At 48.5% G+C, this 22,763-nt stretch overlaps 10 protein-coding genes across 10 annotated transcripts; 6 read left to right on the top strand and 4 right to left on the bottom strand.

Moving 5' to 3' along the window:
• Positions 1–48: 48 nt before the first annotated feature.
• On the top strand, positions 49–771 carry BHQ10_004017 (uncharacterized protein; the record flags this gene model as incomplete). The annotated part of the gene is made up of 4 exons (XM_040876338.1): positions 49–106; positions 165–250; positions 311–401; positions 455–771. 4 exons carry the CDS (start codon positions 49–51, stop codon positions 769–771), a joined length of 552 nt encoding a protein of 183 aa, XP_040732521.1.
• Positions 772–1,169: 398 nt separating this feature from the next.
• BHQ10_004016 (uncharacterized protein) lies at positions 1,170–2,099 on the top strand (the record flags this gene model as incomplete). The annotated part of the gene is made up of 4 exons (XM_040876337.1): positions 1,170–1,467; positions 1,565–1,653; positions 1,713–1,863; positions 1,918–2,099. The coding sequence occupies 4 exons, from the start codon at positions 1,170–1,172 to the stop codon at positions 2,097–2,099; spliced, it is 720 nt and encodes a 239-aa protein (XP_040732520.1).
• A 1,245-nt stretch (positions 2,100–3,344) lies between these two features.
• Positions 3,345–7,160, bottom strand: BHQ10_004015 (uncharacterized protein; the record flags this gene model as incomplete). Its single annotated transcript, XM_040876336.1, has 1 exon — positions 3,345–7,160. One exon carries the CDS (start codon positions 7,158–7,160, stop codon positions 3,345–3,347), a length of 3,816 nt encoding a protein of 1,271 aa, XP_040732519.1.
• Positions 7,161–9,297: 2,137 nt separating this feature from the next.
• On the top strand, positions 9,298–10,806 carry BHQ10_004014 (uncharacterized protein; the record flags this gene model as incomplete). Its single annotated transcript, XM_040876335.1, has 2 exons — positions 9,298–9,620; positions 9,678–10,806. The coding sequence occupies 2 exons, from the start codon at positions 9,298–9,300 to the stop codon at positions 10,804–10,806; spliced, it is 1,452 nt and encodes a 483-aa protein (XP_040732518.1).
• A 585-nt stretch (positions 10,807–11,391) lies between these two features.
• On the top strand, positions 11,392–12,409 carry BHQ10_004013 (uncharacterized protein; the record flags this gene model as incomplete). The annotated part of the gene is made up of 3 exons (XM_040876334.1): positions 11,392–12,046; positions 12,109–12,192; positions 12,252–12,409. The coding sequence occupies 3 exons, from the start codon at positions 11,392–11,394 to the stop codon at positions 12,407–12,409; spliced, it is 897 nt and encodes a 298-aa protein (XP_040732517.1).
• A 633-nt stretch (positions 12,410–13,042) lies between these two features.
• BHQ10_004012 (uncharacterized protein) lies at positions 13,043–13,708 on the bottom strand (the record flags this gene model as incomplete). The annotated part of the gene is made up of 3 exons (XM_040876333.1): positions 13,043–13,110; positions 13,178–13,637; positions 13,706–13,708. 3 exons carry the CDS (start codon positions 13,706–13,708, stop codon positions 13,043–13,045), a joined length of 531 nt encoding a protein of 176 aa, XP_040732516.1.
• A 144-nt stretch (positions 13,709–13,852) lies between these two features.
• Positions 13,853–14,332, top strand: BHQ10_004011 (uncharacterized protein; the record flags this gene model as incomplete). Its single annotated transcript, XM_040876332.1, has 1 exon — positions 13,853–14,332. One exon carries the CDS (start codon positions 13,853–13,855, stop codon positions 14,330–14,332), a length of 480 nt encoding a protein of 159 aa, XP_040732515.1.
• Positions 14,333–15,223: 891 nt separating this feature from the next.
• On the bottom strand, positions 15,224–16,586 carry BHQ10_004010 (uncharacterized protein; the record flags this gene model as incomplete). Its single annotated transcript, XM_040876331.1, has 4 exons — positions 15,224–15,291; positions 15,345–15,633; positions 15,686–16,483; positions 16,536–16,586. The coding sequence occupies 4 exons, from the start codon at positions 16,584–16,586 to the stop codon at positions 15,224–15,226; spliced, it is 1,206 nt and encodes a 401-aa protein (XP_040732514.1).
• A 1,212-nt stretch (positions 16,587–17,798) lies between these two features.
• BHQ10_004009 (uncharacterized protein) lies at positions 17,799–20,349 on the top strand (the record flags this gene model as incomplete). The annotated part of the gene is made up of 3 exons (XM_040876329.1): positions 17,799–17,938; positions 17,989–20,172; positions 20,226–20,349. 3 exons carry the CDS (start codon positions 17,799–17,801, stop codon positions 20,347–20,349), a joined length of 2,448 nt encoding a protein of 815 aa, XP_040732513.1.
• Positions 20,350–21,024: 675 nt separating this feature from the next.
• BHQ10_004008 (uncharacterized protein) lies at positions 21,025–22,405 on the bottom strand (the record flags this gene model as incomplete). The annotated part of the gene is made up of 2 exons (XM_040876328.1): positions 21,025–21,269; positions 21,412–22,405. The coding sequence occupies 2 exons, from the start codon at positions 22,403–22,405 to the stop codon at positions 21,025–21,027; spliced, it is 1,239 nt and encodes a 412-aa protein (XP_040732512.1).
• Positions 22,406–22,763: the final 358 nt, after the last annotated feature.

Genomic DNA, 22,763 nt, shown 5'->3' with positions numbered 1-22,763 from the left:
GATCATCCACTGAACCAACGCGTCCGACACTACCATAACGATTTCGCGATGCCTTCACATAATCCGACAGACGAAACAGAGGCGACGGGCCAGAGCGTTCTACCACGTATGCACCATTACTTTCATGTAATTGATTTGCAAGATGCTAATTTGATACCCGACAGTCGCCAGGATAAAAAAGATCATTCAGTTGGACGAAGATATAGCACAGTGCTCGCACAATGCGACTTTTCTTATAGCAATGGCTACAGTAAGCCTCTGACTTGCTACTACCTTTTCCCTTCGATTGAAACTAATTATATCTTCTTAGGAGCTATTCATTCAATATCTCGCCGAGCAAGGATATAATGTCGTCAAATCGGAGCGCAAGCCACGAAAAACCATACAATACAAAGATCTCGGTACGCTCATCTACAATTCCAGCTAATTGATATTTTTTACTAAATATGTGCAGCAACCGCAGTCTCGCGAATCGACAACCTCGAATTCCTCGCCGACGTAATCCCCAAGACTACCACCTACCGCCAGTTCAAAGAAAAGCGAGCTCGCGAAGTAGCGCAGGACGCGGCGCCCGAGATAGAAAAGGAACTGACGGCAGGACAGAATGGCGTGGCTCGTCTGCCGGGAGGACAGACAACGCTCTTTGCAGCGTCGAATGGGAGCAGAGCTAATGCTGCGACGGACAGTCCCATGCCCACGGTGTCGATGATGATTGATCCGACTACAGACACTGAGTCTGGTGCGAATGGCGATGTGGAAATGACCGGATAAGCTATGAATAAGGCTATGAGGAATCGAGTTTTAGGAGTTTTGGTTGTCGTTCGAGGTAGCTTATTGGCATAGCCGGGTTGCTGCACTTTTGTTAGTAGGATAAATCGAGACGTTAAATATTCAAAGAATAATGAAATAATCAATCATGAAGTTGTAGAATATGAGAATTAATTACTATGTAGCTTACTGGAAGATCAGCAGCCAATCAGAAGCAAGATGATTGATCCCGGCTGCTTTTCGGGAAGGAAGGGAACCTCACCTCACCTCCAAAATCCTCGTGCTTCCGACTCTCTTCTCTCTGCCCTCTCTGCCACCACGCAACGCAACGCAATTGCCATCCCTCAATTGCGCGCACTACATTTATCTGTGTGTCTTTACGACAATTAATTCCGGCAGCCATGTCTCAGCAGCTCTCGTCCGCGCTCCTGCGCACCTGCGCCCGTCAGCAACTGCCCACCAGCGTCACTCGCTCTGCTGCCATCGCCGCCGGCCACCAACAACGCGGTGTCGCCAATGCCGGAGCCAAATTCGAGTCTCCCTTCGCTGCTGGCGAGGATCCCACATCGACCCTGAAGATCCCCAACTTCAAGAAGTACACCTCCAAGAGCTCGCCCACGACAAACAAGGTGTTTTCGTACTTTGTCGCTGGAACCATGGGTTTGGGATCGGCTGTCGGTGCAAAGGCTACTGTTCAGGGTGCGTATACCTAGTGTGAAGTGCTGGAGCTTGCATTTTGAAGCAATGGACAACTTGGCATGGAAATGTCAGTGACGGGCACTAACATCGACTACAGACTTCCTCGTCAACATGTCCGCCTCCGCCGATGTCCTGGCCCAGGCCAAGGTCGAAATCGCTCTCGGCTCCATTCCTGAGGGCAAGAACGTGCGTTCTCACCATTCAGCGAACATAAACTAAAGACAAGTCACTAATCCGTTAAACAGGTCATCATCAAATGGCGTGGCAAGCCCGTCTTCGTCCGTCACCGCACCAGCGACGAGATCAAGGAGGCGTCTGACATTGACTGGAAGACTCTCCGCGATCCTCAGCCCGATGAGGACCGTGTCCAGAAGCCTGAGTGGCTCGTTATGCTTGGTATGCCTTGCACACCATATTACCAGATAACGATGTGATTACTGACGATAGCAGGTGTCTGCMCTCACCTCGGCTGTGTCCCCATCGGCGAAGCCGGCGACTTTGGCGGTTGGTTCTGTCCCTGCCACGGCTCCCACTACGATATCTCCGGCCGTATTCGCAAGGGTCCTGCTCCCTTGAATCTTGAGGTCCCCGCCTACCAATTCCCTGACGAAGACACCCTCGTCATCGGTTAGAGCAGTCTGCCACCAACCAAAAAAAAAGCGAAATTATAGAACCCCATTTCAAGCCGTGCATCACATCACACCCATGTTTCAATAAACAAAGTTCAATCTCAAGACTTCCTCTGTTGTACCACGCTCCAAAGATGTTGTTGAAACTCAATCCATTTCCTTTGTCAGATCCTAGCGCCTCACTACTTACTTTTTTTGGGACTATACTATAGAAGAAAGAGAGAGAGAGGAGAGCGCTCAATGTACTATTTTTTGATATACATACATATTGATTCGAATTTTTTTCTTACTTGCCCCCTCCATCCTTGATGTAGTCTGTTAGGATTGATGCTTTGTAGATCATGCAGGTTTTTCTGTATGTGTATATAGGCTACATATCTGTGTATATCCCAAGGGAATTGAGGAATACGTCCATATATATACCTAGGTCAACCAATATGTGAATGCTGCATGTGGTGCTGGCGAGAGCTACTTTGGTATTTGTATGAACTATGCCAGTCAGCATCACCTTGAAGGTAAATTGAGCTTCGCCTAAGGTATGCAAAGGGACCTCCAAATGTTGCGTTGATTAAAGATATGTGTTCTACAATCTACCAATAAAGAAAAAAAAGCAGAATTGACATATTAACATATTCAAATTTTTATAATCTATCTATCAGTGCCCGTCCATCCGAGCTCGTTCCCGGACAGACGAACCGACAATAACCTATTTATATCTCGGCTGCCCGCAAAGCTAGCTAAAGCTTCATCAGACGCAATCGAGACTATAATGGAGTTGAGATGTGTCTATAACAAAAGAAAAAAGATTCCCGCCGCCCAGTTTTCTCCGTTCCCCTATCCGTCCCATACCGACCCATAAACCAGGCTTGATATTAATACCTGGGGGAATCTTTTGGGCAGTGTCTTTTTTCCCTCAACATTTGAGGGAAAAAAAGGCATTACCATGTGATGCAAGAATGCAGATGCAAAAAACGCCGTGATACMCCTTGCTTCAATTCGAACCAAACMCCCCGCCATAAACAAATAGCATCCCAAATATGATACATGCTGAATCGAAGCAAATCATATATCGAGTATGTCGAAGATCGCAAAAGAAAAAACCGCTTCAAGACGCCTACGTAGTAAGGCATCGTCGAGAGCTGGTGTATGAGTAACGTATGAATGTGGGAGGTACCAGCCCTCGTCTGCCAGCCACGTAGGTTTCATTAGAAAGGTGTAAAAATGTTAAGATGTAGTCGGATAAGAAGATTAATAGGTAGCGATGGGAGTAGCGATGGTGCTACCACCAACCATGTCGACGATCTTGCCGGCAACGGCGGCTGGGTAGCCCCGAGAAAGCATCTCTTGGACGACGCCAGCGGCACTAGAACGCTCTTCAGCTGTAATGAAAGCACGTGTCATTGCTTCATAGGTGCTGGGTTCGCGTTTTTCGATGCCGACGCTGTTGTAGATCTCATAGGCTTTGGAGATGTTGCCCTCGGCAGCCCATCCTTGTATCAAAGTGTTGGCGATGTAAGGTGTCATTTCAATACCGTGGCGGCTCATACTACTGACAAGATCACTGGTAGATGAGACATGACCATTGGCAACCATGGCTTCAAAGAGGGCCTGGTACAAGCATGGCTGCACACGTACGTCTCTGTTGGAGACGATACTGTCAAAAAGGGCACGGGCACCATCCATATCATGGAGAACGCAGCCCTTGGCATGGATCAGAGAAGCGTAGTGAACTGCCTCTGGTCGCTGGCCAGATGCCTTGATAGACTCAAGCACCTTTTCAGCGGCTTCCATATTAACGGGCTCCAATGAGGCGTGGGCATCAATGAGGAGTTTATATGTATGCATAGTAGGCTCAATGTTGCGGGAGCGCATCCGTTCATAATAAGCGAGGATCTTGCTGCGGTCACGTTTGGTGTTGAGGAAATACTGAATCATGGAGTTGTATGGAGCAGGGCGAGGCTTGTAGTTGGGCATGGACTCCATCTCATCAAACATCTCCTCAGCAAATCGCTCATCGCTGACTCGGCAGAGAGCATTGACAATGGTACCATAAGTGACGCTGGTCGGTCGAACACCGTTAGAACGCATCTCGGCAAAGTAAAGAAGACAATCATCAATACGACGAGCCTTGCCCAATTTGCCAATCAGCGCATTGTACAAGAACGAAGTCGGTTCGACACCCTCTGCAATAGCCCGGTGGAAGATCTTGACAGCTTCGGTAGCTTCATCGAATGTCTTGGTCGACTCCTTCAACGTGGTAATGTATAGGCCGAAAGTGTTTGCAGACGGAGCAGAACCAATTTGCAACAACTCTTGATGATACTGGGCAGCCAAATCACGCTCGCCTACTGTCAGGCAAGCAGCGACCATGGCATCCAAAATTGAGCTCCAGCCGTATCGGACAGCACTGTATTGAGGAAGAAGTGGAACATCATGACGGGCCATTGCTAGAATGTCGTTGGCGAGGTTCATGCGGTTGCACTTGGCAGCAGCATTAATCAATTTGGCGTAGGTAATATAGCGTGGGTGGCGACCGAGACGACGAATGTTACGCAACTTGGTCATGGCTTCGTTGAGGTGAGATTCGATGCGCTTAGATGTTGCTTCCAATTCATCTGAGATGATCGTAGAGCCCCGGTAGTCAGTCGAGTAAGCATAAGGATCATAGCTATCTTCTGAGCTAGGAGTCGATGGGTTGACCTGCGACGAAGTTTCCGAAACAGGAGTATATCGACTAGACCCAACAGAGGACTGCTGTCTAGCGACAGGAACAAACTGATCTTGCCATCTTCTCACTAGATCAGGTCGGCTTTCGGAAAGCTTGAGAATGGCCTGGTCGACCAACCGTGAGGTAAAGACATCGAGAGGAACACCGGTAGACAGAGCAACATCGACCATGTGGGCGAAGCGAACAAGATGAGGAGCGTTGAAGGTAAACTCGTTGTTGATAATCATACCTGCTTGAACTTGAAGAGCAAGAGTCAAATCATCAACACTGAGTTGCGAGATACCCATAGGACCCAAGCTGGAAATGGCATGCTCGGCAATTGGAGAAATCAGTCCACCATTCTCAACCATGGATCGGACCAAGGTCATAGCAGCAGGCGATGAAATCACCATGCCCGACTCCACCATGAGAATACGACCGAGAAGCTCAATAGCTTCATCGATCTCTTCCCGAACAGGCAGTTGAACAAGTTGCTGAGCAGCAGTGTCTTTGCGAATACGGCCAAACATCTTGCGAGCTTCCATCAATCCCTCCTCGACGTGGCCACTCTTGACAAGGGCGACGGCATACATGGCGGTAGGTTGAATCAAGTCCGAAGTTGTCTGGTCGAGGTTGCTCAAGATGCCCCAGAAAGTGCGTGCAGCTAGCACGTTACCTTCGCGAACATGCAACGCAAGCATGGGCACTGCSGAGCCAATAGCATCTACGGACTCGGCGGCAAGTTGGTCATACGATTCGACAGCCACTGCGGCGCTGCCGGCATCAGCAGCAGCCACGCAGATCTTAGCCATAGCTTGTTGCAAAGCAGTGTTTTCAAGTTTGCCTGTTGCTTGCTTCAAAGCTTCCTCGAAGTTGCCAGCATCAATAGAAGATTGAACGAAGGCATCGCGAATGATGGTCGATTCGACAGCTTCCAACCGAGATGCCTTGTCTTCCTGGACGTTGTCGTATGACGAGCGAATGCGCTCAAAGAAGCGCATACCGCCTTCGCTCTTTCCACAAGAGAAGTAGGCACCGACCAGAGCGGCATAGACTTGGCCATCTCGGCGCTCTACGATGCTGAAAACACCGTTGTCGTCCGCCACTGCAAGTTCTCTATATTCGTTGTAGCATTCGACAGCGCTCTTCAAATCACCAATCTTGGCAAATGCGCGGATCATCGGGGGGAAGATGGCTGCGTGAGGAACCAGCTTCTGGGTCTCCATATGAGCATAAATCCTGATCATGTCTTCAACGCGACCTTCTTCGGCACAAGTGATTATCAACGACTTGTAGACTTCCAATGGGAAAACCATTTCGTTGTGTCGGCTAGTGGCGGCATCGAAGAGCTTGAGGGCGATAGTGAGCGAGTGATCTTCCGAGACGAGTTCTTTTTCGATTTCACTGGAACGGAACAGGAATTTGCCAGGTTCCTCCAGACCACCAAAGCGAACACGCTGCTTCTCGAGAGCGGCTCCTGATACGGAAACCTCAACGGCGCGTGAAACTAACACTGCAATAAGAGTCTTGTACGTTTCCTGGTTGGGCATGACTCGACGGCGTAGCATGTCGGAATAAACATCGAGCGCCTTGGGAACGGCATGATAGGAATCGGTGTGCAACTTGATAGCAGCCTGAAGTAACGAGTTGTATGCTTCAACGCTGGGGGTGACACCATCTCGCAAGATCGCTTCGAAAGCAGCTGGGATCTCGGCATATTTCTCTTCCACTGCCAATTGAACGACTCGGCCAGATGCCACGATAGATTTCTCCGCGTTGATATCGATCGTCAATTCGTGAGCAGCTGAGTCAGCTGTATTATCATCGGCAGCAACAACGGTTGCTGCGTCATCCTCGGCTTCCGCATTTTCCTCCTGAATCTGAATCTCACGCGCAACGGCTTCTTCGACCTTGGCGCTCACATCGACATTGACGGCGGCCTTTTTCAAGTCTCGAGGCGAATGATCTTCCGGGAGGGTCTGACTCTTCTCTGCGACTTCATCCTTTGGCTTCCATCCTATACGCCGTTTGAACTGGAACTGTCTCCAATCGCTGTCGTCACCTGTTTGCTGGGCATGTTGCCAGGCAGCATAGTATGCGGCTAAACCGGAGTCTCCAGAGTTGGAACCAGCTTGGCCGGCTTTGGCACCGGAGCCGGATGAACTCGATGCGTTCTGGAAGGTACTCTGAAGTTGGGATGTGCGGTGGAATTTGAGAGAGTTGGTGGCGAGTGGATTAAGGGTTGTCGACGACGAGGGGATGGTCTGGGATGCAGCAACTACCGACTGAGCGTAGCCATGGGTGAAGGCTTTGGCAAAGTTCTGTCGCGCGAGGTGAGTAAAGGGCTTAAAAACCATTTATCTGGCTGGGTCCTCTTCCAGGAGAAGAGGAGACTCTGAATAGTCAGCATCTGATGAACTGTCGGATTGATTCGTCTGACAAACCTTCGGACCCGACTAAAATATCCCGTGCAGGTTCATTTGACGACTCAATGCCGCCAAATAAACGCGCAAAAATATTTCGAGGTCAACGATGAACGATCGCGTTGATCACGCGAGGACACGATTCGATTACTGTGTGGAAGATAGAGTATGAAATTAGAAATATCGTGAATTCTTCGTGTGCTACCTGCTCCGTGGTGAAGAGTGGAGAGGTCAGATGGATGAATAGAGATGAGTGAGGGAAGGAAGGAAGGAGGGGTTGAGTGTTCAAGTAGTCGTGCGTCAAGGAAAGGACGAGGATAAAATGGTGATAGCAAATAATTAAGACTGGAAGATCCGTAGAAGCAGCGGATGCAGATGGATGCCTGGGAAGAGGGGCCGCCAGGGTTAGGGCATGTGATTGGCCGATGGGACGGAGTTAAGGTTAGCTCGACTCTGCGAAAATTCTAGTCGCGCACTAAGTTACACTTCGATGTGCTTCTATTTCAGCTGGGGAACTACTGTGTAATACGTATGTGAATATTGAATTGATTCACGATCGAGAAAATATCGAGAAAAAATAGAAGGATCGATGCATCAGATGACCACAATTGGCGGGGATCGGAAGGGCAGCTTGTGCGAAACGCCAATGACAGCGAGTCGATCGGGAGCGACCAGAGGGAGAAATAGGGAGGAATCTGGTAAACAGGTTACAACATACTGGAACATAGGGGCTACTCCCGGGGGCAAGGTCGTTGCCGGACGTTGGCCTTTTCTCCGAGTGGGCGGCTGAGCTTGGCCCGAGAAATAAGGCCGCGCCGAACCGAGTGAGTCAGCCAGCGTCCCGGCTCTTTTTCTTCTGACACTTTGGCACCCACTTTTATGCTGTGCGATCTGCGGAATCTTAGCATCCGTCCCGTGGATATTTAGCATACATAGTAGGACTTATCTAACTACTTAGTTATGCATTTCGCTTATAGATACGCTTACTCATCGGCCATGCATCGATCTAGCTACATAGAACACATACTAGTACTAGTAAATACGGAATATGTATGACGTCGTCTCGCTCACGAAGAGGCTCGGTGCCGAATGCACCTTAGGCGTGCGATGAGTGTAGTCGGGGTTGGCTCTTGGCAGGGTTGATTTATTTATGCCAGGCTAATCTCTAATCGCTATTAAGTATTGACAGCTGTCCTCCGTAGATACAACAATATACGTATCACAGACACAATCCCTTCTCCACTTTAGATCTTCCAAGCAATTCGAGACGAAATCCTCGCCTTGGTGCTGTTCACCCCGCCAAGAACCCCCCGGAACCTTTAGTATGATGACCATCAAAAAGGGGGAATCGACCGTTCTATTTCACGACCCTCAGAGATTGCTCGTTGATCTACATAGCACAAAGCACAAAGCTCAAGCCTCCGCCATTGTGCCTTATAATCCGGAGCAAGTATACCAATTAACATCCAATAGTTGCGAACCTCGAAGGTGATGCAACGGATACCAATTATGTCATGCATACAGGACTCGGACTGGAACTCCTGGCTAGAAGCATCAATCTAGCTGTATACGCTCCAAGCTACGTCCGCGTTTTGTATGAATGGATGAGAACCATCGAGATTGGAGGTCAGGAATAGAGGGATTTGCTGGAGTGGTCTATGGGGCCCACGACAGTTAGATCAGACATAGAAAGGAGATAGAAAGACAGTCAATATACCATGAGCGACGACAAATGGGATTTCCTGTCCCTACAACTCGTTGAAATTATTGCAAGTCCTCTACCATAACACGAGTTCAGTAAGATATCGTGGAGAGGCCATCCCAAAAGAGTTAAATTGATCTTCAGGAAGGTGCTMCCCACGCCCGCCAATCAGCTGCCGTGCCTCCCGCGATGCCCCTCAAAGTCAACAAAACAATAATTCGGCCACATCCAATATTGAGATGACAACAAAGCCAAGTGCAACTTGGACTTCATCAACTTCCTCATATAATATCATAAACGCTCAACTCACATCAGGTTAATAAACGTGAACACATATAACCGATGAACCGTTAACAGTTTGTCGAACTCATGCCCGTCCATCCCAACGCAACCACCGCGGTCTCAGCGCCGGGCAAGGTGCTTCTTACTGGAGGCTACCTAGTGCTCGACCGACACTACACTGGCACTGTATTTGCTCTCGATGCTCGAATCCACGCCGTTGTCCAGCAGCTCCAGCGCGACCGAAAAGGCTCCAACCAGCCCGAAACCCCGCCAACATCTGACGAGGCGGCAGACAGCCAGGCCGAGAGCGTTATTGTTCGCTCACCACAATTTATAGACGCGGTCTGGGAATATGGTGTTCAACGGTGCGAGCAGGGCGGGGGAGTTAAAGTCACACAGCAAAACGAGGGGTAAGTGGCTCTATTCACATAGTCATATAATCGTAATTACAGTGCTGACGTTACTAGTCCGAGGAACCCTTTTGTCGAGACATCTTTAAATTACGCTTTGACATATATCAGCTATGTAGCTGATTCGAAAGACCTTGGTTCCCTGTCCGTCACGATATTGGCCGACAACGACTACTACTCAGACGCCAATCAACCAACAAACAGCAATCGACGAAACCGCGGTGCATTCCGTGACTTTGGTGTCAAATTAGAGGATGCCCACAAAACAGGACTGGGCTCGTCGGCCGCTTTGGTCACAGCATTGGTATCGGCACTTGTGATGCATCGTACCATGCACCCGGATGATCTCCTTGCCGTTAGAGACAAATTACACAACCTAGCCCAAGCTGCACACTGTGCCGCCCAGGGAAAGGTGGGCTCTGGGTTTGACGTGGGAGCGGCCGTCTTTGGATCGTGTTCGTACCGACGCTTTTCTCCTTCTATTCTCGAGGGCTTGGGTGATGTCGGGTCTCCTGGTTTTGAAGAGAGGCTGTTCTCAACAGTGGAAGACTTGGATTCTGCGCAACCCTGGGACACTGAATTCATGGATGTTAATATGAAACTGCCACCTGGAATGCAAATGGTTCTTGCCGATGTTGATTGCGGATCACAGACACCGTCGATGGTCAGAAAGGTGCTTGAATGGCGCAAGCAGAATAAAGAAGAAGCCGATCAGCTGTGGGACAGTCTGCAAGCAAACAACGAGAAACTGCGCCAGGAACTTCGACGTAATGCCGGAAATCGGGCAGACCCAGAGACTGAGGCTGCCCTCGCTGCCGACGTCTCCAAGAATGCGCGCATTCTGATACAACGATCACGAAACCTGTTAAAGACCATGACAGAAAAGTCTGGCGTCCCTATTGAACCACGCGTACAGACAGAACTTCTCGACGCTGTTTCGGCAGTAGAAGGGGTAATAGGAGGCGTTGTACCTGGTGCTGGAGGATACGATGCAGTGGTTATTTTGATTCGGGATGATATAGAAGTCGTTCAACGACTAAATCATTTGTTTGAGTCTTACTCAAATCAAGTCGAAGACGACTTTGGCGGAAAGATAGACAGAGTGCGCATGTTGGGCGTTCGACATGGATCAGAGGGTATCAAAAACGAGCATAACAACCTGGGCAATTACCTGGCGTGGCTATAGCTTGTCTATCATAGATATAATGGATATCGCCTCTGTGTGATGTTGTAACGGCGACTGAGTTGTTCGCCTGTTGCAGGCCATGACATATATCCACCGTGTCTGATGCCTCCATGTTGAAGAGCTTAAAGCATCAACCCGCAGCAATTGATTATGCTGCGCTTTTCTAAATCTATTAAATGTCTAGATATAGAATGTAGACCACCTCTGATAGTAGACCTGCACTTTACGGATCAAACAATAAGTGAATATGTCAGATGAAAGAAAAGATGTTACCTTACCATACCGACCCCAGACCAACAACCACGATAAAATACACCGCTCCACCATACAAGCCGGCACAGCCCGTACTAGCGCATACATAACCGCCTCCTCAGTGCTCCCCCGGACGGATTCCCGCCATAACCGACCCGCCATATTAACCACCATCTTGGCAATCTAACATCTCCTTCCATCCCCATTCGAGAACGTCGATCCTCTACCTCTTCATCTGAATCATTTTTGTTTTTGATTATTGTCGCGACTCGTTACAAAGGGTTTTCTCGGTGTTTCCGATCGTCAATTGCTTGAATAGTCATATTTGGAAGGATGGCTTCTCATGAAGGGAACGTGGCTGCTTTGGAGGTGGATAGCAATAACCACGATAACGTCGAGAGTTTGACCAATATCGCAGCAGCGCCGACTACCACAACGACGACGGCAGTACTTGAGACTACTACTGAGACCATTCCTGCTCCGTCATCCTCTACAGAAGCCGTCGCCGAGACGTCGACGACACCCCCGAAAGATGCTCCTGTAGAGCCCACCACGGATTCAGAGACTTCCAAGGAAAAGAAGGATACAGAAGAACCTTTAACCTCTCAAAATGCCACCGCTACCGCTGCTCCTCCCGCCGAATCAACTACAGAAGACATCCCTGCAGCTACAATTATAGCCATCCCATCCACAACAACTCAACCAATTCCCGGCCCCAAAACTGAGGAAAGCCCCGAACAAGTCACAGCCAACACAACCGAAGAAGGCTCTTCATCCGACCAGACACAAACACAATCCGCAAAGGAGACGGCCGAAGAAACCGGGCCCGAGCTCGTGATTACCTTGCTACTCACAACCGGGGCAAGACATCCGTTCAAGATTGATAAGAAGTATTTGAACAGGCGAAGCGTCAAGGTTGAGAATGATGATCCGTTTAATATGAGTGTGTACACGCTGAAGGAGTTGATATGGAGGGAATGGCGGTCTGGTATGTACACCAAACAGCAGTGCAGTTGGTATGGTGGTGTTTGACTAACGAGGTATTGACAGAATGGGAACCGCAACCATCGTCACCAAGTTCGATTCGACTGATTTCGTTTGGAAAGTTGTTGGATGATAAAGCTCCTCTTTCCGGTTAGTCCACACATATCCCTCTATGACCAATTTCAACGCTAATACTGATACACGTGCAGAGTCAAGCCTCACCCACGACGCACCGAATGTAATCCACATGACCGTCAAGCCTCAAGAAGTCGTGGACGAAGAAGATGCCAAAGGCGGCAAATCATATTCCACGCGAGACCGAGAGACGACCGATCGCAGTCCTGGTTGTCGATGCGTTATTCTATAAGCTCTAAGATCTAAGCTCTAAGCTTTGAGACATTCTTGGTCCGGTTTGCTGTTGACTCGACGAATACGCAGCTTATATTTTATATTCGCGATACCCTTTCTTCTTCTTGTTCCCACTCCGATACTGGGGTTTTTGTCTGGATATTTTTTATCGATTGATCTCATATTCGCTCTAACCTACATTCTTTCCCCCTCTTTTTACTTTTGTCCAATTCGTCATTTGGTGTATTGGTTGATGTCCGGCGTTGAGGAAGTCCCACAAGTCATTTCTACACCTTTCCTTTCCTTATGTTCTATCCAGATTAGCATGTCGTTTTGCTGTGTTGTCGTATCTTTCCTTCCTTTTCTTCCATTGTATGTATGTATCCCACAATGTATGTATCTATTCTTGCGCTGCCTTTCTGCAAGTCTCTCACAGTTATCTGACTGCAATAGAAGGATATTCGCTGTTCGCTTTAATTAAGGGGTTTGATCTGTCTTGCTATCTGCTACTGAGGTGCTGTACGAAGTCGATAAATGAATCTTATTCTACTGGTCTTATCAAACGTTCGATTCGAAGCAGAAGTATTGATACATCAAATGAATTGTCTAATCCCTATCATAGATGCTCCGTCACCCAAGAGTACGAATCCATCTACCAATCCATCTTAAGCCTCTTCTCCATCTCATCGTGAATACTAGGCGGTTCACGGAACTCATCACCTGCCCAGTCGTCAGTCCATTCAATCATTTTATCCAAAACTTCTTCGACGAAAGAAAGAGAACTTACCATGAAAGACATCCTCCCAGCCGAACTCCGCATCCCTTCCCCCCAACACCAAAATATCCTCATGCAAATTTCCACCATTCCGTCTTGCGCCTCCCAGCATCATAGGTGTCCAGGAGCCATCTCGGACGATTTTAAGCTCCATGCCGCGACGGATTGGTTCCGCCATGCCGTATACGCGGCGCAGAGATTCCATTTTCATGGCGTCTTGGGTTTCGCGCCATGCTAACAGGCGTGCTTCAAGGGGGTGTGCGGATGTTGGGATGTTATTGGCGTTGGAGCTGGGGCTACCTCGCGGCGCTTGGAGGGTGATGTTGTTGCGTAGGGTGTCGGGAAGACCGGGGGCGGAGGGGGCGCCTTTGCTGGGATGCGGGGCTGTGATGTTGTTATTCGAGGTGAAGTTTCGGCCGGTGTTGTTATCCGTGTAGGATGCGTGGTTGGAGGATGGGGTGAAGCGGAGGGACTGGTTGGGATGTTAGTTATTCGTCAAGTGAGGTTATACGGAGAGTCTGGGAGATGGCTTGTTCGTACCATGTTGGCGGATTATAGAGCTTTCAACACGATGTTTGATTCTTTAGAGATTTATAAGAATATCAAGACGATGGTTTGATTAGATTCGGGTTCGATGATTGATAGTTGCTTGGTGATGGTGCTGGTTGTAGTGAGGTCTGTAAGCTTATGTGGAGCTTCGCAGCGGTAGCGGCAACTTCACGCAGGCAGACGTCTCCCGCGCGTCAATCGGCGGCAGGTCACATGACCTCTCCTGGAACAATTTATCTCGGCCGGTCTCTCACCACCACCAACTATCGACTCGATAAGAAACAACAATTCAACAACCAACATGGCGTCGACGCTGTGCTCGCGGACTCTGCTCCGCAGTCGAATGATTGTCATCCCCAAACCCACAATCAGAGTCCGACAACCTGTCCGCGTACGACAATTCTCAACAATCCGACCTACCACCACCACCTCTCCAATCCGCTCATCCTCATCGCCAATCCTCTCCAAACTCTCTACAAATACATTCGCAAAGCAGTTAACCCGAAAATTCTCTTCCACCCCCTCTACACTCGCAACATACAACCAAGTCCGCCGCGGCTGCCGCAAAGAACAACGAGCGCGCCGCGGCCGCTCACCCGCCCTCGCCAATCGGCCTGAAATGAAAGGTGTATGCCTCAAGACCGGAATTACAAAGCCCAAAAAGCCCAACTCTGGCGAACGTAAAACCGCCAGAATCAGATTGAGCTCGGGCAGAGTTGTGACGGCTTATATACCTGGTGAAGGGCATAATGTACAGCAACATAGTGTGGTGATGGTCAGAGGAGGGAGAGCACAGGATTGTCCGGGTGTGAAGTATCATCTCGTTAGGGGGGCATTGGATTTGGTGAGTTCCTTCTCTTTCCAGAAAGGATCAGTTGTGTATGTGTGGGGGGGGGGGGATGGTTACTAACAGTGAATAGGGAGGTGTTGCAAATCGATTGACTAGTCGGTCAAAGTATGGTACGAAGAAGCCCAAGGCTGATTAGGTGTTGAGCTTTTAGAGTCGGAGGAAATTTATGTATATGTATTATATTGCAATGCAGTCGCTCAATTTTTTATTCCAGTCAATTCATATCTGTCTTGTCATGCTGTAATATGTTAGGTATATGATTATACGGAAAGTTTCCTGCTGGATGTAAAATTCTCAACCAGATATGATATTGACTAGCACCCTGATATACATATACAGCTAGCAATTTCTCCAAACTCCGGGGGAATATAACAAAACAAGAAAATGTTATCAACATGTCACCCATATCCTCATCCAGAGTCCTCCACACACATCAATACAATCTGCTCTACAACATATCACATCCGTCTCCCACTCTCCTTATTAAAAGGACTCAATGGCCTCCGAATCCGCAAATCCGTCAATGAAAAGATCCCACTAGAAGTGTGCTGGTGATTATGAAGCGCGCGTTGTCGTCGTTTGCGAATTCCATACAAAGCTGCTATTACCACCATGACAACAAGGGCGGAGTAGCCCGTCACTTTCAAGAGGACGGTTAGTCAGTTGGCCTCCTTTTCGTAGCCTTCTGGTTTGGGGATGTTGTTTATGTGGAAGTAGCGGGATGTGCCTGCGTAGGTTAGCTATTTGCTCCATTTCAATCAAAAGGAGAGAAAGACTGACAAGAATAGCCCTTCCAGTCAAAGTTGTCGGATGGATTGCAGTGGCATTTCAGGTCTAGACGGGTCTGTTCGCCGGTTGGGCAGTGCGTAAAAGGGACGTGGTAGTATGCGATTTCATTGAAGAAGTGGATTTCCTCCTTTTTCAGCAAGAGACCAGCTGCAATCGAGTGCACTGGCGCATCACCCCATCGCTCGTAGAAGAAACCGCCATCGTGGTCGAGGGAGGTGAAGTAGTCGATGTATGCGTCGGATCGGAGCCATTCCAAGCTACCAATTTCGAAATTGGACCACTGCAACAATTAGTAGGTGAACTCACAGTCACGAGAAGAAAGGTGAACTCACGAAATGACACTTGTTATAAGTCTCGCCACCGTCATCACTCAAAAATCCCATCGAGTTCCCTTCGGCGATATGCTGCGGATTCGCCTTCATGAATTTCTTCGAACTATCCCACAGCGTCGGGATGGTCTCGTAGTACTCATACAAACTCAACACAAAACTATACTTCTTCTTGTGATCCACCATGTACCGGAACGGATCAAACGAGATGTCGCAATACAGCTGAATGCTGGGCTCCACGCGCCAGTAGTATTCGTAATTGAGCATGAGCTCGTGACGGAAGAAGAAGCCAGATTCGTAGCGGCACATGTGTCGGTAGCTCTCTGAATCACCGTAGATGATTTTGCGCTCTTTCATGTCTTCGCGCACCTTGGCAGCTTTGTCTTGGTCGATCCATTCTGGGTAGGACCAGTGTTCCTTGGGGATGAGGCCGTAGTGCGTCTTTCCAGAGACGAGAGCGCTGGTGAGGCGTTTGAATTCGTCGTCGAATTCCTTGTCGTTCAAAAAGACCCAGTCGTAGTGGTAGTTGCGGTTGAAGCGATCTTCGACTTCGCGAATCGATTTTGCGATTTCCCATAGATCGTTGTTTCGTGCCAGCGTCACGAATGTCGCATTGACTCGATCGCCGGAGGGTGTCAGCGGCGGAAGACCTGTGTTGGCGGGGGKTTGGGTGTTGGGATCGACAACGCTGGCTTGGTTGTTTTGGGTGTCGCCTTTTTGTGTTTGCGGGAGGAGACTGGATGCGTAGTCTGAGGGCAGCGGGAGGGACGATCTCGAGATGAATCCCAGAATTGCTAGTCCCTGTTGCACGAATCAGTATACGCTCAGTCACCGCGGATGAGTGGCGACTTACAAAAACTGCAAACAGCACATATCGAATATATTTTCCTGACGATGAAGACATTATGAACTTTGGAATTGTTCGGGTGAAAATCGCAATGGCAGCAGGCAAGAAGCCTAGATTCCCCTCTGTTACTGACTTTCGCGAGGTGCGCCGATCATGAATGTTGTGATTTGATGGAGCTGCGGAATGCCTCCTCTCTCGCTGACGCAGCCAGTGGTCAGGAGGTGAGTAGATTGAATAAACAACAGTAATAGAAAGTAATTGAAAAAGAAGAACGAATGTAAGAAAGGCGAGGAGAAAGTCTTGGATCAGCTAGGTAAATCTGGATGTTTTGCGGAACGAGCGACTTTGCCACGAGACCGACAGTCTACGGTTGTTTCTCCGCTGGCTCGATGACACCGCTCTGGTAAGGAAATAATTTAAAAAGAAATGAAGTTCATGAATATGTCGTGCGGTCAAGAGGTAAAAGGAGTGCGCAATTGTCTTGAATAATATCTGGCCAGTTGGGGGCTAGACTTGATAAGTACTGGTTGGACTGGAGTAGGCTAGCTTCTGAATCCCTGACGAATCTAGTCAATCTACCAAGCCTCAAGGTGAAACGAAACATCTCACTACATACAGGCTGAGCTAGTACGACATGTCTCATCCAATACAGTCTAATTACGGCGCGAGGTTGATTCGTGGGCCGCGTACGTAAGCTGCTAACAAGTCAATTTCGAAGATACGATGCTTCCGGCTGTCCATACATTCCCCCGTTTTCGTCGCTTGAATGACCGAACGCTGGATGGAGAGCCATCGCCAAGATGCGAGTGCTACTGGAATTGCTACTTCTACCCAGGTACAGAAATTTGCCAGAAGCTTAAGAGAAAGTATAATCTTGAGGCTGGGCTGCTCGGCTAGAATGACTAGATATGACCAGAACTTCTACAGAGTAAGTACTGTTACCTCTCGGTCTCCGTCTATTCTCTTCAAAGCGTGGTAGTAGAAGCGACTTTAGCATGTGAGAGAAACGGTTGTGTCACGTTGTCAATGTGTAGTCAAAAGTGTTGTAGATGTAACTACTGGTAGAGTAAAATGAGTGTTGCCTCATAAATCAGGCACCGAGGCAGCACAGCACGGACCAGGCACTAATTAGCAAATTGCGAAAACCAAAAGGATGCCATCATCGACCGACCTTGCGATACCCCTCCACCTACGGCTCTGGCCTTTCGGTGCTTTTCTCGCACCCCTCGTATTAATCTATCTATCAATCCTTGGAGAGACATTCTCGTCATGTCTTTCTTTGGATTCGACACCAACCTGCCGAGAGATCGCCAGGCTGCTCAGCAGACCAGAGGCATATTCGAGAACACAGATCCGTTCGCTGAAGTCGCTCGCGCTCAAGCTCAAGGCTTGTCCATCGACGATGATGCGTGCGTCTCTTGCCATTGATAACATGCGTTCTATGCTAATTTACATGTAGAATCGATTTTGAAGACACGTACGATGGTCTCGGCGACCAGCTGGACGACGACCAGGATGCGTTCAACGATGATACCTTTGGTGGTGGTGGTGGTGGCGGCGGCGGAGACGGCGTTGGAAAAGACTTTGATTTCTTCGGCAGCACAGCTCAGATCTCTGATGTGATCAATGAAGAACAAGTCCGTTACAACCTGCAGCACAACCCAAAATCGGCTCCGTTGGCGGCCAAGGAGGCTCCTGCTCCTGCTCCCGCTGTACAAGCGCCATCAATTCCTCGTCTTCCAAAGAAAACCGGTTATGAGAGATACCAGGATCCTGGCTTCATTCCTGAAATTACGGCCAAGTCAAGTGTCTGGGGAACAACCCCTCAGACCACAAAGCCAGCGGTTGAGCATGTACAACAGCCAGCTTTCGCAGCGCCTTCGCGGAAGATGATGAGTTTGGAGGAAGTTGAAGCTCAGCTGCGTCATCAGCCACAGCACTTTGCGCACCCTCAACAGCTGCCTTACCCTGAAATGGCTCAGGCGATGGGCCGTCCTCCGCAAATGCCTTTCTTGCCAGAGGCCGAGTTGATTGCAATTGAACAACAGGCTTTGGCAATGGGTATCCCGCCGGCACAGCTTCTACAGCGGTTACAACAGATGCCACCTCCAGGGTTTATGCCTGGACCACCACCTGCTCCGTTACCAAAACAAGCCCCAACGCAGCCCCAGCCGCAMCCGCAGCAGCTACGCCAGCCAGTTGCACCACCTGCTCAACGCCCGCCTCCTCAACAGCCACAAGCCGGACAACCTAGTCTACCAGTCATTACTGACCCACAGCAGCTGATGAATCTTTCTGAGGACCAGCGTGTTGCCTACATGCAGGAAGATGCGAAACGTGCCAAGCGTAATCACAAGATATTTATTCTGTCTCGTGGTAACGGGTTGATGACGCCACAAGACAAGAACTTCATTACTCGAATTCAGCTACAACAGCTCGTTGCTGCTACAGGAAATGTGGTAGATGCAGATACGGAATCGCTTCTTTCCGAGGACTTTTATTACCAAGTGTTTAGCCAGATCCGTGGTGCCCCGCGCCAACATCCTCGTCAACCGTTGGGTCATTTCGCTCAGACGTACCTTTTTCAGACGGGAAACCGCACTGGAGGTCATGGTCGACGACAGTATCAAAATGCTGATAACCACATGCAGCGTATGCAACAACAAGTGCAGCGTGCCGTTGAAGCCGCCAAAGCGAAGCCGAAGAATCAGCAACTCATCATCGAAGGTAGTTTGGGTAAAATCTCGTTCGGTAATGCCAAAGCTCCAAAGACATCATTAAATATCAAGAGACCTGAAGGAGCAGAAGGTTTGAAGCCTAAACGAGCGACAGCAGATCTCAGCGCCAGTGATAGAAAATCGGTATTGAACAATATCGAGAGTGTCTATAGTATATTAATGAAGATGGAAGACCTTGAGCGGACAATGCCGCCACCACCAGATGAGAACGATCCTGAATCAGTCGAACTACATATGGACTGGAGGCAGAAGATGCAGACGCTAAACTCGAAGCTCTGGCAGAGCATGAAGGTTCTCGAACCTATCGTGCCTGGCTCGACAGTGGCGCACCCCTTCATTGCTTTCTTGTCGTATCCCAAAGGCAAGAAAGCCATTCCCCGCCTGTTCCGCCAGATCGATCAGGAACAGCGTGTCACTGTATTGACCATGATTGTCGTCAACCTTGACACCCTGGACGTTGTTCGTAAGGGTCTACTGAACCCTGGTGAAACACAATTACCAGCCGCATCTCGTGAAGATATCGAACTCTTTTCTCAAGCTGTCATGCCAAGCCTACTTGGCTATGTCAACGAGGCACCCTTTAACGTCATCATCGGTCTCCTCGGTCTTGTGCTCGCTCAAACGCACGTCCAATTCGTTGCGCGAACACGAGTTGGATTGGGAATCATGACCATGCTGCTCAGTCGTGCAGCCATCATCAAAGAAGCTGGCCAAACAAATGACCACGAATGGCAGCAGTGGGTCGAAAAGTTCAACCAGCTTTTTGATGCCTTGGAGCCTGGTTTGGCCGATATATTCCCTGGAACAATCAATACTGGGGATGATATGTACGTTTGGCAATTCCTTGCAGCGATTGGTATTGGAGCTAGCCAAGAGCAACAGCAGCGGCTAGTTATTGCTGTCAAGTAAGTTCACTCACTCACATTCCTTCTTTGATAAATGTCTAATAATCGATTAGGGATCGCGTCATGGAGACTGTTGCCCAGAGCAAAACTCTTCCGCCTGACATGGCAAGCCAACGCCTCAACAACGTCAATCTCTTCATGCGCGCCATCGGTCTCGACGTCGAGCTTCTCGGTTAAATTCTATCTTTAAAAATATACTGCGGGATTGCGGACATGATTTTGCAAATTACAATCATACTATGTACCGGCGAGGTATGAGCCTTATTGCGCTGTGTTATTTTTTTTCAGCGTCTGGCTGGTAGTGGCTTTTAGTTTTGGGGGGAGAACAAGGCCATGTGTGGCGTCATGGTCATCGATTGTCTACTATCGCAATGACCAAGAACCGAAGGATCTAGCCCTGTTATTTTTTGATGGGCTTATGGCTGAGAATGTCCGGCTAAATGACATTCATGACTACTAGTAAAAATACATTGCAGGCTTATTATGCTGCTTCTTGACAAATCAACCCACTACGTACGTACATTCGTAGACTGCTTTATTTGTAACTCAGGGAATATGAGCGTCGTTTCCAAAACTAGGCAAAGGGCAGAAAATATACAGCCCTAAGTTATATTGTAAGGCGACAATGAAAGAGAAGTGAGCCAACAGTTTCCATGGTTAGAAGAACCAAAGAGTGAATTCAGGGCCATGTCTACAATCTATTCAAGAATACATTGACTAGGACAAGGACAGAAAACTGCGTGCTTTGGCTAGTTATTCAACAACTTTTGTACAAATGCAAGCCATGTAGCTACAGTAGCCCAATATATGGAAACATAATGAGCAATTGACAAAACTAATGAATATTCGGATTCATTCTTTTTGGTGATAGATTCCGTTGATGTTTGTTCTGGCTTTGGTGTCGTCTTCGTCGTTGTTATGGATCCGTTGGATAACGGCGTCTCGACCTTGGTCTCTTCCGCTTTGACTTCTTCCAGATTTAAGAGCTGACGACTTATGGCTAATATATCGTTCCTGCTCGTTTGACCGTGGCTTTCTGTTGTGGATGGGCTTCTGGCGGCTGTGTGAGACATTTGAGGTTGTGATTTTGTCGCGTCCTGCGACCCAGGAATTGGTGTTTGTGTTGCTGTTGCGGTTCGTTCGAATTGTTCTGGTTCTCTTATTACTATATTATACCAATGCAGTCAGCATTGGTATCAATTGCTCTGACCTCTTGGTCAGATTGCGGCCTGTACATACCTTTTCCTTGGCTTCTATTATTCGTTTCGACCATGGTGTCATCCAAGCCCAAGGCGATACTTTTCAAATCCTCATTGAATCCACGTGACAGCTTTTCAGCATCAATCTTAGCTCTAGCGTTTGCCTTTTTCTTCTTAGGGGGGAAGACTAATCGTTCAAGCGCACGGTGGTGTCGGTGCCTCAGTTTTCCTTCAAACTCCACGTCAAGGAAGAACGGCTTGTTTCCATGCTCAAATGCAAAGGCCGTATGCAAAGTCGGGCTTCTAGAGACCTGAGTCTCGTCTTGATTCTCCTCCAATCTCCAGAAAATTTGTCGATACTTTGCAGCGGGGTGAGTGGACCTGGTTTTCTCTACCTTGGTGTCGTCTGTTGACCTCGAATTCTCCTTGTTTCGTCCTCTTGTTCGAAATGTCAAGTCGTCTTCACAGACGACTCCACGTCTCCACCCCACAAACTTCCAGCGTCTGGTATCTGTCGATTCTTTGGTATATTCAGCGCCAACTCCACCAATTGTAACAAACGGAGCACTGATATCTGGCTGAAAACGGTACTTCGTGGAGTATGAAGCCTCGCGAGGTTTTCCGTAGATCGCCTTGGGACCATAAAATTCAGTGATCTCGAGACTCGAAGAGGATGGTACGGGCCGTGAAATAGGATCACCCTTTGTAGTTTCGTTTTTCTTTTGAGCTTCAGATTCAGCTTTGGAAGTCTTCGAGTCGGCCGGCGTCAGAGTAATCGTTGTCAAGGCATTGGTCAATGTGCAGTCCTCTGGTTGCTGAATAGTGAGGTCTATAAAGATGACACCGGAAGAAGCGTTATCAATATGACCCCATTTGGTGTTTGCAAATCGAAAACAACAGTCTATCTGAACTGCTCGGATGCTGTGCTGAAGAAGGCTCACGGCTTTTTGATCTCCGCATAGCTCAATGTACCTGGACTGTCTTGATACAGCTGGTTTTAGTTTTTTGTGATCGTTTATTTTGAAAAGGGGCATTGATCGGACTTTCGATTCGGTGGGATATACAATCAATTGCTCAAAAAGTAGGATCTTATTCTAGCTGTAGGAGAAGTATAAAGAAAAAAGTGAAGATTGAAATTTGGGATTGGTATCTACTAACTAGTAAACACCAAGGCTGGCGGGCTTGTAATTTAAGCAGCTGAAAGTCACACAGGCCGACAACTACATTGTTCCAAATCTTCAAAAGTAATAGGGGCTATAAAAATAGGCTGAATTATGCAAGCTTCGTGTCTGAGCCTCGAATGCTATGCAGGTGATTACATCCAGCCATTGACGTTGGTTGCTTGTGTACAACCCGCAGTTACATGAGTCCGAACTGCATACGAAGCGCCGC

Source organism: Talaromyces amestolkiae (assembly GCF_001896365.1).
Source record: "Talaromyces amestolkiae strain CIB chromosome Unknown scaffold6.1, whole genome shotgun sequence".
NCBI lineage: Eukaryota > Fungi > Ascomycota > Eurotiomycetes > Eurotiales > Trichocomaceae > Talaromyces > Talaromyces amestolkiae.
The sequence above is the reverse complement of the archived record's forward strand: the minus strand, read 5'-3'. Positions and strand labels throughout refer to the sequence as shown.